Source organism: Eutrigla gurnardus (assembly GCF_963514095.1).
Source record: "Eutrigla gurnardus genome assembly, chromosome: 3".
Lineage (NCBI taxonomy): Eukaryota > Metazoa > Chordata > Actinopteri > Perciformes > Triglidae > Eutrigla > Eutrigla gurnardus.
This window is the reverse complement of record NC_139917.1, coordinates 29,703,386-29,718,079: the sequence shown is the minus strand read 5'-3', so window position 1 is coordinate 29,718,079 and position 14,694 is coordinate 29,703,386. Positions and strand designations below refer to the sequence as shown.

Genomic DNA, 14,694 nt, shown 5'->3' with positions numbered 1-14,694 from the left:
CTCATAGACTTCTATACAACCAGAGAGGAGACGCCCCCTGGTGGCCAGCAGAGAGAATGCAGGGTTAAGGCACTTCAGCAAAAGTATGATGGCGAAAAAAAGGAGGAAAAGTCTGAGGATCACCAAAGCTATTGATTAAGTGAACCACATTTTATCAAGATCCATAGGTTGTTGAGACAGGCCGACATTAATACCTGTATTAGGTCTGTGTGTTTGGATTTCAATGTAAAATGCTCCAGACGCTGACCTGTGACCTCTGACTGCACTTGGCCGGTGTTGATACTGAAGATGCTCACAACAACGTGAAAATAAACGGAGGTAAACATGAAGCAGGAACACGATCTGCTCGAACTTTTCCGTCACTGATCATCTTAAGATTCTGCAGCTGGTTTAGTGTTTTCATCAATAATTCAGAGAACAAGTGATTACAGATCTGGAGTGTCCATCCGGCTCCACTCTGCAGCACAACAACTAACTTTTACGTGCAGATATTTTTAGCTTCGTCACATTGCAAACTGCCTGTCAAAGCCTCGTCTGTTCCTGAGTTTGTTGGGTTTTTTTTTAAAGATCAAAAATGAAAGTGCAAGGAAATGACAGTTGAAGGCTTCACTGTGAGTATTTGCATGTCAGATAACGTTCAACCACACTGACATCCAGGTGTGAAGACAGAGAAGTGTAATCTGATCAAACGGGCTGCAGGACTTCCTGACTCTCAACACACAGAGGGAACGAGGTCAAAGTTGGAAAGTGCAGCAGAGGACAGAGAATGTGCAGAAATCCCAGCATGCACTGGGTGACGATGGATTCACTTTAACGGGACATTTTTCATCTACAACAATGTATTTAGTGTGCCGGGACAGAATCAGCTGACTGACTCAAATCCATTTTCTTTGGAACAAGTCACAAGGTTTCAAAGAGCAGTTCTGACATTCAGACTGAATTAGGTCTGGCTAGGATTTTAATTTCAGCAGAACTTGTCCCTGAGATGATTAATAGTGAGACGGGTCGTGGATTTACGTGATTTAGAGCACACGATAAGTCAAATACATTAAAATCATTATTGTAGCTACCTGACAATGAAAATAACCGTCAAATCCCGAAAGAATTGTCAATATCTATTACCTAAAGCTGCACTTCTAAATATTTTTGTGTTAACAATAAATGAGGATGAAAATTTCATCGCCAAAATAATTGCAATTCACGATTTTATCCCGATAAATAAATATTTTTATTGCATCACAGATTAGACACATTATTGAAAAACAATGAAATAATCTTTTAAATAAATAAATAAATAAATAAATAAATAAGGTCTCCTCGCATAAATAAGGGATAAATACATGGGGGATGGTGGAGACCAAAACGGAGCTGAAAGACAGTAAATATTGGACTTGTTTTCATCAGGTGGACTCAAACACTACTGATGAATTATGTTATGTTGCTCTATCACTGCTGGATTTGAAGGAAAAGTAGTGCTTGTTGCACTGTTAAAAATAAAATAATTACGTACCATCCATTACTGAATCTGTCCTCTTCTCCGTTTCCTACTCGTAATTACGATTTATGGGACAATAATAAGCAATTTCCGAGTCGGGAAAGCAGCATTGGTAGCGAGCGTTAATGAGGAAGGGGGCGTGGCTTCCGGCTATGTATTTTAGGACCGCGCGGACACCACCACCGCAGCTCCGGCTTGTGTGACGTCAGGGCAGTCTGCTGCTATCAGCAGGTCAAGAAAGATGGCGGCGGAGGAGAGCAGGTTGAAGCAGCGGAATCACAAAAACAGCATCCTCAAAGAAGGTAACTAAAAACGGGTAGCGGGGATTTAAATTGTGTCGCCGAACACGACAGACGACCGCGGTGGTGTTTTGTTGTGAAACCCGTGGTCATTGCCCACGCCGCCGTTTTTGTTTTGTGGACGGCAACGAAGTGACACCGCGGGGTAACGCTCCGCTTTTTTTGTCGTATAATCGCATCTCCTGTCATTTCGCATCCCGTTGTGAATCATAGCGTCCCACCGGGCGGTGAAATATCACTGAAAACGTGCCGGTGGACGTGTTTGAACCGACATGGACGTGTTGTTCTCCGGTGTATTGTCACGGAGAAGCCAGCATTAGGCGTTTTTGCCTAATTCCTAAACGGTCCTCACCTTCAGCCGAGTGTGTTTGTTGTTAGCCAACGAGCTAACCTAGCTGCTAGCCCCTTCGAGCTAATTCTTCATTGTTCTGTTCTCTCTAACAGCTGTTTTAACGACTCTAACGAAAGCTGCTAGTGTTCGGCCAACGCCAATTAGCAATTTAAAAAATATTATTATTATTATTTTTTAAATATGTCACACGTAACGGCGCGAAGCTACGTCAATTGCTGTGTAATCTCGTTGCTCGCAAAGGGGGATAACGGGATTTAACAAAACCGATTTATGAAAATTAGCAATGAGCTGCAGATATTAGTTCAAGGAAAAGCCAGTAGATTCTTATTATAGTTTACCTATAAAAATCGACCAGTTAAGATTCCTCCTCCTTGTTATAGGATATATATAAATAAATATATATATATATATATATATATATATATATATATATTTACAGTGACCCCGTTTCTGAATTATTAGTGACAAACTTTTTAATTCAGGGTTTGCTAGCTGTGGCCCTGCAACCTTGTTCGAGTCGGTTGTTCAGTCAGATAAATTAAATATGCATTTTTCTGAATGGAGTCTGGCGTGTACTGAAATGTATGTCATGACGGGAGCAAGTACTCTCTAGGTTAGCTGCTAGCCGACCAAACATTCCTCTTACCTTTTTTTATTCGTACTGTTACTGTGGTGCTTCTACTCCACCTACATACCTATCTGTCACAGTTATCAATATCTCAACCAAGTGATCTGTTGATTGGGTTAGTTTATCTCTGTTAATTGCTGGGTATGTGCTGTGAAGTTAGCAAGGTATAGATAGCTAGATGGCTTTTCCCCTTCTTCTACTTCTATCAGTGCTTTGTCAGCATGACAACTGCTAGAAATGTTGTAAACAGTAAAAATGTTTTGAGACGACTCGCAGTCAGTGTTGGAATATGTTTGACTGGTGTCTCGGCTTGATCCATTAAAGCAAAATAATTGGATTAATAGTAAACTGGTGGTGTTGTGGCTGCAGAGATCTATTGACCTCTTTTTGCGTACACACTATGTGCTAAAAGTGGGGCAAAACTAAGCCACGTGTCCTCTGGCGTACATAACTGTGCTGGTGTGCTTATCTTATTCCAGATTAAATTTTTGAGCTCTCGTGTTCAAGTGTTCAGCTCTCCAGACTGCACTATTCTTCTGCATAATAAAGAATTGCCTATCTGTTACTGTATGCCAAATCAAAACGGAAGTTCTTCAGACTTGATTATTGGATTATGGAGGTCTTTGACGAGTCAACTTCTCTTTTAAAGATGCACATCGGCCTTAAACGGCCGGGTTTGTGAATGGGGTTTGGTGTTTGATGTCTTTCCTTACACGAGGATAGGACGAGCCGATTGGTCAGCTGGGAGAGACGGTCTGCTGACACACCTGTTCAGCACTCTTTAATAACGGATTCCTCTGCCCTGCTGATGAGTGAGGCCTAATGATACAGTGATGGGTGGAAGGAGATCACTTGATAGCAGTGCAGTTCAATAATCCAGGATGTTTTTTAAAAACTCACCAGCTTCATCTTTTAGTTTTTTTTTTTTTTCTCCCTCCCACATTTATTGCCTCATCCTCCAGTGAGCTGTGGTATCCCATTTTCACACCAATCATTATGGCCAAAAATATCACTGTAAATGCTTTTATGATGATATTGCCTCAAACCTTGTGAGAAAAACATCTGCATCACTTCACTAAATCAATTCTACTGACAGGCTTTGGATGTTTCAAACTTAAGTCTGCAAAACAATTTTAGTCACTGCAACAACATGAACACAAGCAAGTTGGCTGTTTGATTTAATAAAGTTTAGGATGTTATTTGTTTCCTTTTTGTACTGATTTCAATCATGTTCTCTTGAATCCACCTTTTTTGTTTTTTGTAAAAACACTATCTGATGACTGCATCTTTTGAGTATTTAACAGTTGAGTATTTAAAAACTAAAGATATTCAGTAAAACGTATGATTTTCATAATCGAACAACACTTTTTTCTGGAACCACTGAAAAGGGTCTTGAACTGTGTCTCTACCCCAAATTCAATTGGATTCGATTTATAAAACTGAGAAAATCAAATCCTCTACATGATAGGAACTTGAACGAGAAGACGTTAGACCGGTTTGCTTGCTGGCTTAAGTTGATCTAATTGCATCATCTCTACATTTCTACTTTACACCGTAGAAGAAGTATTTTTCCTCTGGCAGCTTATGTGCTCTACAGAAGAGAACATTGGGACACTGAATTTGCCGGGTCACTGCTCATCTTAAAAGCCTCATCATCCGGGAGGCGTCCCAGAACCGTTTTTATGTAGCCCTGTTTATTATTTACATCTTCCTCCAGGATGATGGGACTGTATTTCTCTTGCTGAATGCGATGGAGGCAGATCATTGTTGTTCTGATGCTGCCTGCAGAGCTCTCACATGGCTCGACGAGCTCAACCCCGGACCTGAATGAAGACCCTTCTTCCCATGAGGCCGTAGGGCTCCTCAGGCCTGCTTTTGGTTTGGATTTGGAATCACAAGACGGCAGCTCGGGCAGGCGCTGTCACATAACCGGAAGGTCACAGGTCCGATCCCCTGACACTGAAACACAGTGACTTTGTCATTCCCCGGCATTGAAAACATCGCTAGCATTTACATAAGTCTTTGCAGCTGGTTTCAGACCAGTAAGCTGGAGGTCAAAAAACCTCTCACTCTGATGTTACAGAAAGAACCCAAAAAGAGTCTGATGTCTTCCTGAAATATCCAGATTTCTGTAGATCAATGGAGTGTAACTGCTGCCATACAAGGGAAGCTGAATGTGTTACTAGTCCTCTGTTTTAAAACTGATTCTGTAGAACAACGCTGACCGAAGGCTCTGTCTATTTACTGTAAACCTCCCAGCTAGCTCGGCCGTCCTCTAATGGCAGTGATTTCCTCCAGCCTTCCTCTTGGCTGGGCTCCTGTGAAGCTTCACTAACTGGAGGATGTCAAGACATTTTCATTTATTTTTTTTACTTCCATCCAGCAGCCACTGTCGCTCCTGAACATCACGGGTTTATTGATCCTTGAGGAGGAAAAATCAGGACTGCAGTCAAGACAGCGTCCACTCATGTAGACCATTTTCTTTTAATGTTTTTGATAGTCGATCACACAATCCGTGTTTGTTTCTGTTCATGACTTTTTTTTAGATTTTCCACCAGGCTGTCATGTTTTTCCACTGTGGAAACCAGCAACGATGAATGTGGGAAGTAACAACGGTTTCATTCTGAGACTTCATTTCGGTTTAAACCCCAACTTTCCCCCTCCAGGTGTCCACGGGTTTGAATCCGACACGTTCCCAATGAGGCGCGGGGAGGAAGACAACCTGCTGGAGGAGGAAGAGGTGGGCGTGGCCAGGCCGGTGCAGATCGTGGTGGCGGACGAGGAGGAGCACTCCTTCTCGCTGCAGGAGGAGGCGCTGGAGCGGCTGCTACTGCAGGAGGAGGTGCAGGACCTCCACGTGGTCGTCGTCTCCGTCGCCGGCGCTTTCCGCAAGGGCAAGTCCTTCCTGCTGGACTTCATGCTGCGCTTCATGTACAAACAGGTACACTGTGGACCGAAGTCTCGCCAAACGTCTACACAGCTCTCTGAATTAATTACATTTTTTTATAAATATCCAGTTCTTTTTTTTTAAAGAATTTCTTAATCTGAGGAATGTGATTTTGAAAATTGTGAGATTTCAGGTATATCTTACAATTTATTTATACATCTGCATACATTTTACAATTTACAGTTTTTTGCAGTTCTGGTTTGATGCCTGAACTGCTTTTTGTGACGTCGGGGTACTCGTATTTTGGCAATGAAAGTAAACGTGAACTTAAAGGAGTCATAACCTGGTTTTATACGTATCCAGCCCCCCTTGGATCGCTTTGGATCAATTCGTAAAACTTATTAGAAAAAAAAAAAAAAATTTTAATCAAACATTGAGCTTGTTCTGACCCTTTTTCGTACCGCGATTTTATCACGCGAGATTACGCGCGAGCTTTTGACTGGTCCGGATGTGCATTGTATAATATGTAATGAGGCGCGCGTTGATTCGCCGCAGGAAGGACAGAGCCGGGGGGGCTTGCCTGCATGCAGACTCCAAAACATAAACAGCCCCCTGTCATGGCGCACACACTAAATGACGAACCTTACGGAATTCAGGCATTTATGTACGAACCAGAGTCGGAACCCGAACCGGAGAGTGAAGAGCCAGAGACGGTTGAAGAGACACGTTTACAGCAGGACGTCAGGTAGCGGACGGGGGGGGGTTGGGTGGTGAAAGAGGGGTGGGCTTATGCAAGTAGCCGCCACGGTGACGTCACCGAAGGCGCAGAATCAAAATCTCGTGCTTTAGGAATGCACACCCTTGTGTGCTATTCCTGTTCGGAAAAAGAGCAGAAGCGAAAAAACGGCGCCACTTTCAAACTCCAGCATTTCAGGCAAGTTTCAACTGAGGTCAAACACAGATATGCATGTTTTAACAAGAGAAATTGCGATTTCCTGGTGATGACTCCTTTAATCTAAAATATCAAAGTGTGAGACTCGTCACAGGTTAATTTCAGTCATGCATTGACCCTTCTCTTACCATTTTTATGGATCTTTTAATAAGATTCTGTATCGGTGGATGGAAGTTGCTCTGTTGCCGTGGAGGTGGAAACGTAGACATGGGAGCTCAACCGTGTCACCTTCTTAAAAACTTGTTTCAACATAATCCATGTGGGCAGCATGTGACTGACCATGAAAAGAATGTGAATCTGTTCTTTGAGCTTCAAGTTCACCTTTGACTTTGGAGATGGTGGTTTGATAAAACAAAGTGCTTGAAATCATGACGGGCAGCAGATGCCGTGTTTCCCCTCCGTGCTTCCTATAAACTGAATACCATCAAGTAGTAAAGGTTTGGACGTTTTAGACTGGTGACTGACGAAACCAAGTGTGTGTGACCTGACCTTTGGCCGTGTTAATCTACGGTAACTAAGTAGCGAGGAACATTCTGGAGAGTTTCACGATGCTGTAAAGAGGATTTTAGGCCCACACAATGGCGGCTCTGTGGCTGAGCCTCCGCAGAGCCCACTGATGCTTATTCTATTCATAAAGATGGCCTTTATGTGGGGAATAAGGCGCGCACACGTGGGTCAGGTCATGTTAAAAAGCAAACCTTTTCCACACCTCCTGCACGCCTCCCAGCCAATGAGCTTGCATTGTTTTAGCTGATAACGACACGTGTATTAATATTCATAAGGGGTGGATGATGATGACTATGTATACCACAAGATGTACATTTTTATATTTTTATTAGCTTTTGTATTAACAATTCAAATAAGTCAGCCAGAGTTTCCTGTTCTGCTGATGATCTGATCAATATGATAAAGTACCTTGTTTTTTTGTGGCATTTTATACAGCAATTAACCAGGAAATGTTCAGACAATATTAATATTTTTGACTTAATTTGAACGAACACAACCAAATGCATTATAAATTTATGTCATGGTCAATATATCGTAACATGTCTGTGAAAGGCAGCGTCTTTATTCCATAAAACCACTAACTTTTGGCAGCAGACGGATGGTCTGTGGTTTTAAAACAACCTGCTGGGAATGAAATAACATGCTTTCCATCCATCACGTATTTCTGGATTTGAGGCGCTGGATGTGACCTCTCCCCCCCCTCCTCTTGTCTCTGTCCAGTCGGCTTCGTGGGTCGGCGGCGAGGAGGAGCCTCTGACTGGCTTCACCTGGCGAGGCGGCTGTGAGCGAGAGACCACGGGCATCCTGGCCTGGAGCGAGGTGTTCGTGGTGGAGAAACCAGACGGTTGCAAGGTCAGCTCACAGGCAAACACCAAGCCGGCGTCTTCTGAACGCTTTAAACCTTCGTTTTTTTTTTTTTTTTTTTTTTTTTTTAAAGCGGTGTAGTGTTGATGGCAATCCTGTCTTATTACTATACTTTTTAATAATGGCTGAGAGGTGTTTGATTGAAATGCGTGTGGTGATGTTGTTCGTGCAGGTTGCAGTTCTGCTAATTGACACACAGGGGGCGTTTGACAGCCAGTCTACCATCAAAGACTGTGCCACACTTTTCGCCCTGAGCACCATGACCAGCTCTGTTCAGGTGAGCTTCATCGCTCCAACTTTGAAGTGTTGACACTGATCAGTCAAGTTGTTCTAATGATGGGGGTGAATAATGGGTGTTTTTGTCTTATTTTTTGTGTTTTCAGGTATACAACCTGTCCCAGAATGTCCAGGAAGACGACCTCCAGCACCTCCAGGTGAGCAATCGTTTGCTAAATATACCCGATATTTTTCACAGCTTTCTTGTTGAAGCTCCTCGTCTCGTGAGTGAGGGGCTCCATATCGGGTGTTCGGTGATGTTTTCAGGTCAGGATTAACGGCTGAACTGAAGCCTTGTGAGGCAGAATGGGACTGAAGTCTCTCACAGGGGAAACTTCACTTCCATCTTTGGTCCAAACTTCTAATCGTTCCACTTCACAGATCGCCCGTCTCCTCCCCGGAGAATCGCTTTAAGCATGATTCACTACAAGAATATTGAGATTCTTAATATGAAACGGGCAGCAAACATCAGTCAAGCCAATGTAACGCCTCCTTTTTTATTATTAGAAACTTGTTGCAGCTCAAAATAACTCTTTAGACATGAATCAGAATCTGAGTTGCACACTGTTGTCCTGGGCTTATTGAGCTGTAAGACTGTGTTGTAATGTTTGATACCATTATAAGCTGCTGGTTGTTTTTGCCTCTCAGCTCTTCACCGAGTACGGACGACTGGCCATGGAGGAAGTCTACGAGAAACCCTTTCAGGTGTGATCCTCGCTCACTGTCCTCCATAATATTCAGAGGGAGCGTTTTAGAGACATGGTTTACCTTCTGATGCACATGGATACAAGATTTGACCTTCAGTCCTCAGAACTGTCTTTAAGGGATAGCGCAGATCTTTTTTTGGTAGTCAATTCTGGATCCTGGATCAGTAACCTGTATGTGTCCCCCTTTTTTTTTATTACATTATTTTTATTCCCCCCTCCAGAGTCTGATGTTCCTGATCAGAGACTGGAGTTACCCCTACGAGCATCCCTACGGTCTGGAGGGAGGCCTGAGCTTCCTGGAGAAGCGACTGCAGGTTAGTTTCACCGAATCTCTGGCTGCTCTTCATTCCCTTCAATTCCCCCCTTTTCAGTTTCATATCTCTAATGTTTTTATAGGCCGGTAAGGCCGTGCCACGTATTCCAGACTGATTTATGTTCACATGTGATCAGGTGAAGCAGAACCAACACGAGGAGCTGCAGAACGTCAGGAAACACATCCACTCCTGCTTCTCCAACATCGGCTGCTTCCTGCTGCCTCACCCCGGCCTCAAGGTGGCCACCAACCCTCACTTCGACGGACGGCTCATGGGTAAAAACACCGGCACGCAGACGCCGACTGGTCCGCCAGCCAAAAGGAGCAGAGGTTCAATTAGTGTTTTTGTGTCAGATATCGATGAGGAGTTCAAGAAGGAGCTGATCAACCTCGTCCCGACGCTGCTGTCTCCAGAGAACCTGGTGGAAAAAGAGATCGGAGGAGTCAAAATCACCTGCAGAGACCTGCTGCACTACTTCAAAGTGAGTTTATATCCGTGGGTGTCTGCGTCGCTTCCATTACTGTCTGTAAGATTAATGCAAATAATGTCAAGGTGGCATTCATTTTTCCGTGTCTTTCATTTCAAAATAACTGGAACAATAAATGTCCTGAGTTTTCCATTTTTTGGAAAATATCCCGAACTTAAAAAATAAAGCGTTACGCACTGGAGTGAGATGAAGATGTAAGTTTATTAGGAGAGATAATTATAGTACCTCGGTTACTAATCTGAGTTGGTACAACTATGTTCAGATATTTTTGTGAGTCCCCCCTGGTGTCTTTTATAAAAGTGTATTTTTTTATCCCTCCAGAAAGAGGACTTTGAGTTGGACTCCTGGTTGTTTTTCCTCCGTTATTATGTGACTGTTGTGTTTTCAGGCTTACATGAAGATCTACCAGGGAGAGGAGCTCCCTCACCCCAAGTCGATGCTGCAGGTCAGCTCAGCTCACGCATCATGATTCTCATCGTTACAACAGCACCGCCTGCTGGACAGTTACCATATTTAATAATGAAAATAAAATCAGTTTTTTGACTCTGTTTTGTCATCGGTTACCTAGGCAACAGCTGAAGCTAATAACCTTGCTGCTGTAGCAGGAGCCAAAGATTTGTACAACAAAAGCATGGAGCAGGTAACGCATCATTTAGATTTTTAAAACGTACATATTTGTGTTTTTATCAGGATCTTGTCGTGAGAACTTGTTCTGTTTGCAGGTCTGCGGCGGAGACAAACCCTACATCTCCCCGGCGGAGCTGGAGCGCCGTCACGCGGAGTTGCGGCAGGCGTCGGTTCGGCACTTCCGCTCCGTTAAGAAGATGGGCGGCGAGGATTTCTGCCGACGCTACCAGGAGCAGCTGGAGGCGGAGCTCGATGAGGCCTACGCCAACTTCGGCAAGCACAACGACGGCAAGAACATCTTCTACGCCGCGCGGACGCCCGCCACGCTGTTTGCCGTCATTTTCGTCATGTACGTGGTGTCGCTGGTCACGGGCTTCGTGGGCATCAACTCCGTGGCCACGCTGTGCAACCTGGTGATGGGCGTGGCTCTGACGGCGCTCTGCATCTGGGCGTACGTCAAATACTCGGGAGAGTTCCGTGAGGTCGGAGGAGTCATCGACCAGGTGGCCGAAACCCTCTGGGAACAGGTGAGAGGGCGGGGCTTACGTGCGTTTACCTGTCTATCTCCTCTGGTCTGTCTGTCTGTCGGTCTGGCTTCACCCTCCCAGTTTTTGTCATCAGTGATAAGGAAAATTCCTTTTTTTTATTGTTACTTCTGAGTAAATATAGTCCGTTTCTAGACTGGTAATTATCATAAACTTAGTTGAAAACGAGCAGTAAAAACAATTGAAAGCTAAATTAAACATTGTAGAAAAGCTAAGCTGAGATGTTAAATATCCCCCGAAGGCTCTGCCGTCATCTTTGAAGACTAGAAATGTACGACTATAAATGCACGTCCATTTAACTAATAAAAGAAAATTAACAAGTTTTTTTTATATATCACGATTGATAAAAGAAATTCATGCAGTCCCCTTTTAACTCTATTGAATGGGGCATTATATTCCAGAAGATGGCGCTATACCATAAAGTAGTTTCCATTCTGGACGTCGGCGCTCTGAAACTGACTTTGATGTTTTATTCACTTCAACACATTTCTGTCATCCTCCTCCTCCTCTCTCTTCTTAATCCTTTTTTATTTTTCCTCAATGCTTCCAGAGGACTCCACGGAAGGTACGTTTTAACTACATGTACAGCTTCCTTTTGTGTGTCACTTTAAAAACATGTTGTCTGTTTTTTTTTATTTTTTTTTTTTATTGTTTGAATCTCTGTTAAGTGTTGATGTCGTGATCCAGTGTGAGGGATCAGGAAACTACAATCAGTGCAACCAGATGTGCGTGTTAACATGTGAGACGTGTCGGGAAAATGACATCTGACCCACACCTAGTTTAATGTTACGCATGTAAATTTAGATTTATGAGATACAACGGAGTCTCATCTGCATAACGGTGAATAAAAGTGAGCCAGTTTCCTTTTTGACGGAATAAAAATCATCTCCAGACATAAAACGGTGTGAGGAAAAACACGGATCCTTTTATTTTCCAGAACCATACTAAAGTGTTTGGGGCCTTGCACTCCCATCTGACCTCGTTCTCCTCTTCCTCCCAGGTTTTCTCCAAACTCTTCGAAGTGGCTCGGAGTCGAGTCCCGTTGGGAAGCCTGATCCCGGCGCCGCGGCCCCGGCTCGCCTCCAACAACAACGTCAAGAAGAAAAACTAGCATCACGCCACCTCCCCCCCCCCCCCCCCCCACCACGCTCTGCTCGGTTTTGAAACGTTTTTTCAGGACGGTTTGAGACGTGTACATGAGTTTGTTCTCTCGACTGTAGATGGAGGCTGGCTGTTAGGTTCAAGGACTCGTCGTAGACCCGGACGAAGCAGTGTGATGTATTTTTTATTATTTGTCAGTGGGCGGGGTTAAGGTATTTATTGGTGGGAGGGGCCATTACCCTATCACTCAGTGTCGCCCCCCCCCCAGGTGTGTGTTCACCTGTCGGATGACGACTCGACATTAGGATTCCCATTTTATGTGACTGTATGAATGAAGAGCATGACCACTCATAACCCCCCCCCCCCCGTCAACGACCAAAGTTTACAGCTTTACTTGCAGGAAGAAAAAACGTTTTTAGGTCTTCAGCAGCACTTCGGTTTCAGGGAAATGTTACGGTCTTTTCTTACTCGCCCAGAATCACAAACTCATGGATGCCGTTCAACAGAACAGCATTTCTTTTTTTAATGATCGCAACTCTGTCGCCACATGGAAAATGATTCTGGATCTGAAGTAAATATTCGGCTCTTACCCGAGCTTTCAACCATATAGCATGAAAGTTGAGTGACCGCAGTCATCGCAGGATGTTTGGAAGCTCACATGTTAGCTTAGCATAACTTGTTTTTTCCATTACATGGTGGTTTTTAAGCTATTTTTTTTTTCTGCTGAGATAACAGAAACTTCATGTTTTATCTTCTTAAATACTGACGATTTAACTCAAGGAATTACAGCGTGTCGTTAAATCGGAGTCGGCAGGAGTCGAGCGGCGTTGGCAAACACTACGTCGTATACAAACGATACTTTCACTCTTCACTTTATGACTCTCCAAACAACTGACGTTGACTCTAATCGCGATTTCCACTCCAGCGGTACCGTTTTGAAGCTAAAGTCGCTTCAGCTCGGCGTTTACCGAGCTGGAACCGGGCGTCCATGAGTTTGTCTGACTTTCTGAAGGTTGAACTGTAAGTGAAATGAGCTCAATTTCCCCCCCAAAAAACAACTGACCCTTGAAGTAGCCAATTAAACGTTAACTAGATCATTTTTTTTTGTCATTTTCAGATTATCAGTAACGACATGATCATGATTTTCAGTATTAAACCTGTTTTTTTTTAGTTTTTGCGTGTTTTTGTTCTACTTTACTGTAAAGGTTCAGGGAGTCGTTCAGATGGATCTCGTATCTTTACCGACCGTTTATCCTCCGCTACGTAACAATGTATGACAATTCATCAAGGTTAGATTGTTTGTTTTTTTTCTTCCCGGAAAACAACCTATGACACCTGCTGACATCAGCGGGTACCAAACGCTGTCGACCAATAATATCGCAGCATCAGTCTGCAACGAGACGCTACTCTTCTAAACGATTTAAATCCATTTCCTCCCAACGTTTCGTCCCGCTCGCCTGGCGTTGAAGATGGATACTTCAGTTAATGATCTCGGACTGTTTATTATGGGATGTCATGCATCTAAACGTTTAACCTGGTAGTTCATGACGACGATGCTGATCCTCAGTCCTCTTAAACTGACTGCTGGCGTTTCGGAGAATAAAGCTCTTAAACGTGATCGTTCAGCTCAGCTGAGACCTTTTTTTTTTTTTTTTTTTTGTAGATAATATTTAAATCCGTAATTTATCTTGTTGTTCCTCCTCTTCATCTTGATGAATCTGAAAGACTGAATCACCTCATTATTTTAAAGCACCAGAAGCTGTTTAGTAAAACACTAAAAATCATTTAATCACCCGCGTATATAATACGAACACTTAAATGGTGTCTGTGATTCCGTTTTTATTTTTTAAGCCAAAATCCGTTAATGGGAATGAATGAGAGCTTCGTTCCAAAACCTCATCGCGTCGTTTTCCTTAATTTCATCATTCCATCCAACAACATCACCACTGTGTGCTTTTCTGTTTTAATTTTTGTACAGTTTAGTTTTTTACAGCCTCATCCACACATAGGGCATGTGTATGAAATATATACATATATAAATAAAGATTTTCTAGACCTTTTTGTAGCTGGAAGAACAACGGTTTGGGTGGTAGACCAGATTCAGCTCACTGGATGTAAAGGAATGCTTTCGTGATTTGTGGATATGTCTAATAAATTCCTTTTTTATATATATATTTGTAAATTTTATCTCGACATGAGCACTGCGATTCCACCTCCTGCTGGCAAAGAATGTTTATAATCTGGATCTTTTTTTTTTTTTTTTTTGCTTTTTTTTTTTTTTGTCTTCTGTTGCATTTTAAAGTTATTTTCGTTAATTTATTTTTCAATACAATATTAAACCAAACTCCTACAACACAACGAGCACTGGTGTTCCCATTTATTCAATGTCATGTTTTTATTGTGTAGATAGAGGTGCTGTTTTTTTAGATTTTTTTTACTCGTCATGGCCGCTCCGGAAACGTTAATTGAAACGAGCGGAAGAACTCACCAAGACTTTACGCCACTTCCGGTCATAAGAGCTGATAAAATGCTCCGTTGAGACATGAAGTTAGGATCTAGTTTTCCACCTCCTTCAGACATAACGCATTTATTCATTATGAGAATTTTATTTCCTGGATGCAACGGAGCATTTGAACCACTAGATGGCAGCAGA

The 14,694-nt window shown here is 43.0% G+C and overlaps 1 protein-coding gene across 2 annotated transcripts; it reads left to right on the top strand.

The window, feature by feature from the left end:
- Positions 1-1,726: 1,726 nt before the first annotated feature.
- On the top strand, positions 1,727-14,413 carry LOC311011073 (atlastin-2). Of its 2 annotated transcripts, XM_084005792.1 has the most exons (14): positions 1,727-1,797; positions 5,441-5,715; positions 7,841-7,972; positions 8,157-8,261; positions 8,368-8,418; positions 8,909-8,965; positions 9,189-9,281; positions 9,418-9,556; positions 9,635-9,762; positions 10,157-10,213; positions 10,337-10,408; positions 10,491-10,922; positions 11,491-11,505; positions 11,941-14,413. In XM_084005792.1, exons 1-14 carry the CDS (start codon positions 1,737-1,739, stop codon positions 12,049-12,051), a joined length of 1,728 nt encoding a protein of 575 aa, XP_083861918.1. In that variant the 5' UTR covers positions 1,727-1,736; the 3' UTR covers positions 12,052-14,413. The 2 variants fall into 2 exon arrangements, with proteins under 2 accessions (XP_083861918.1, XP_083861919.1); XM_084005793.1 differs by lacking the exon at positions 11,491-11,505.
- Positions 14,414-14,694: the final 281 nt, after the last annotated feature.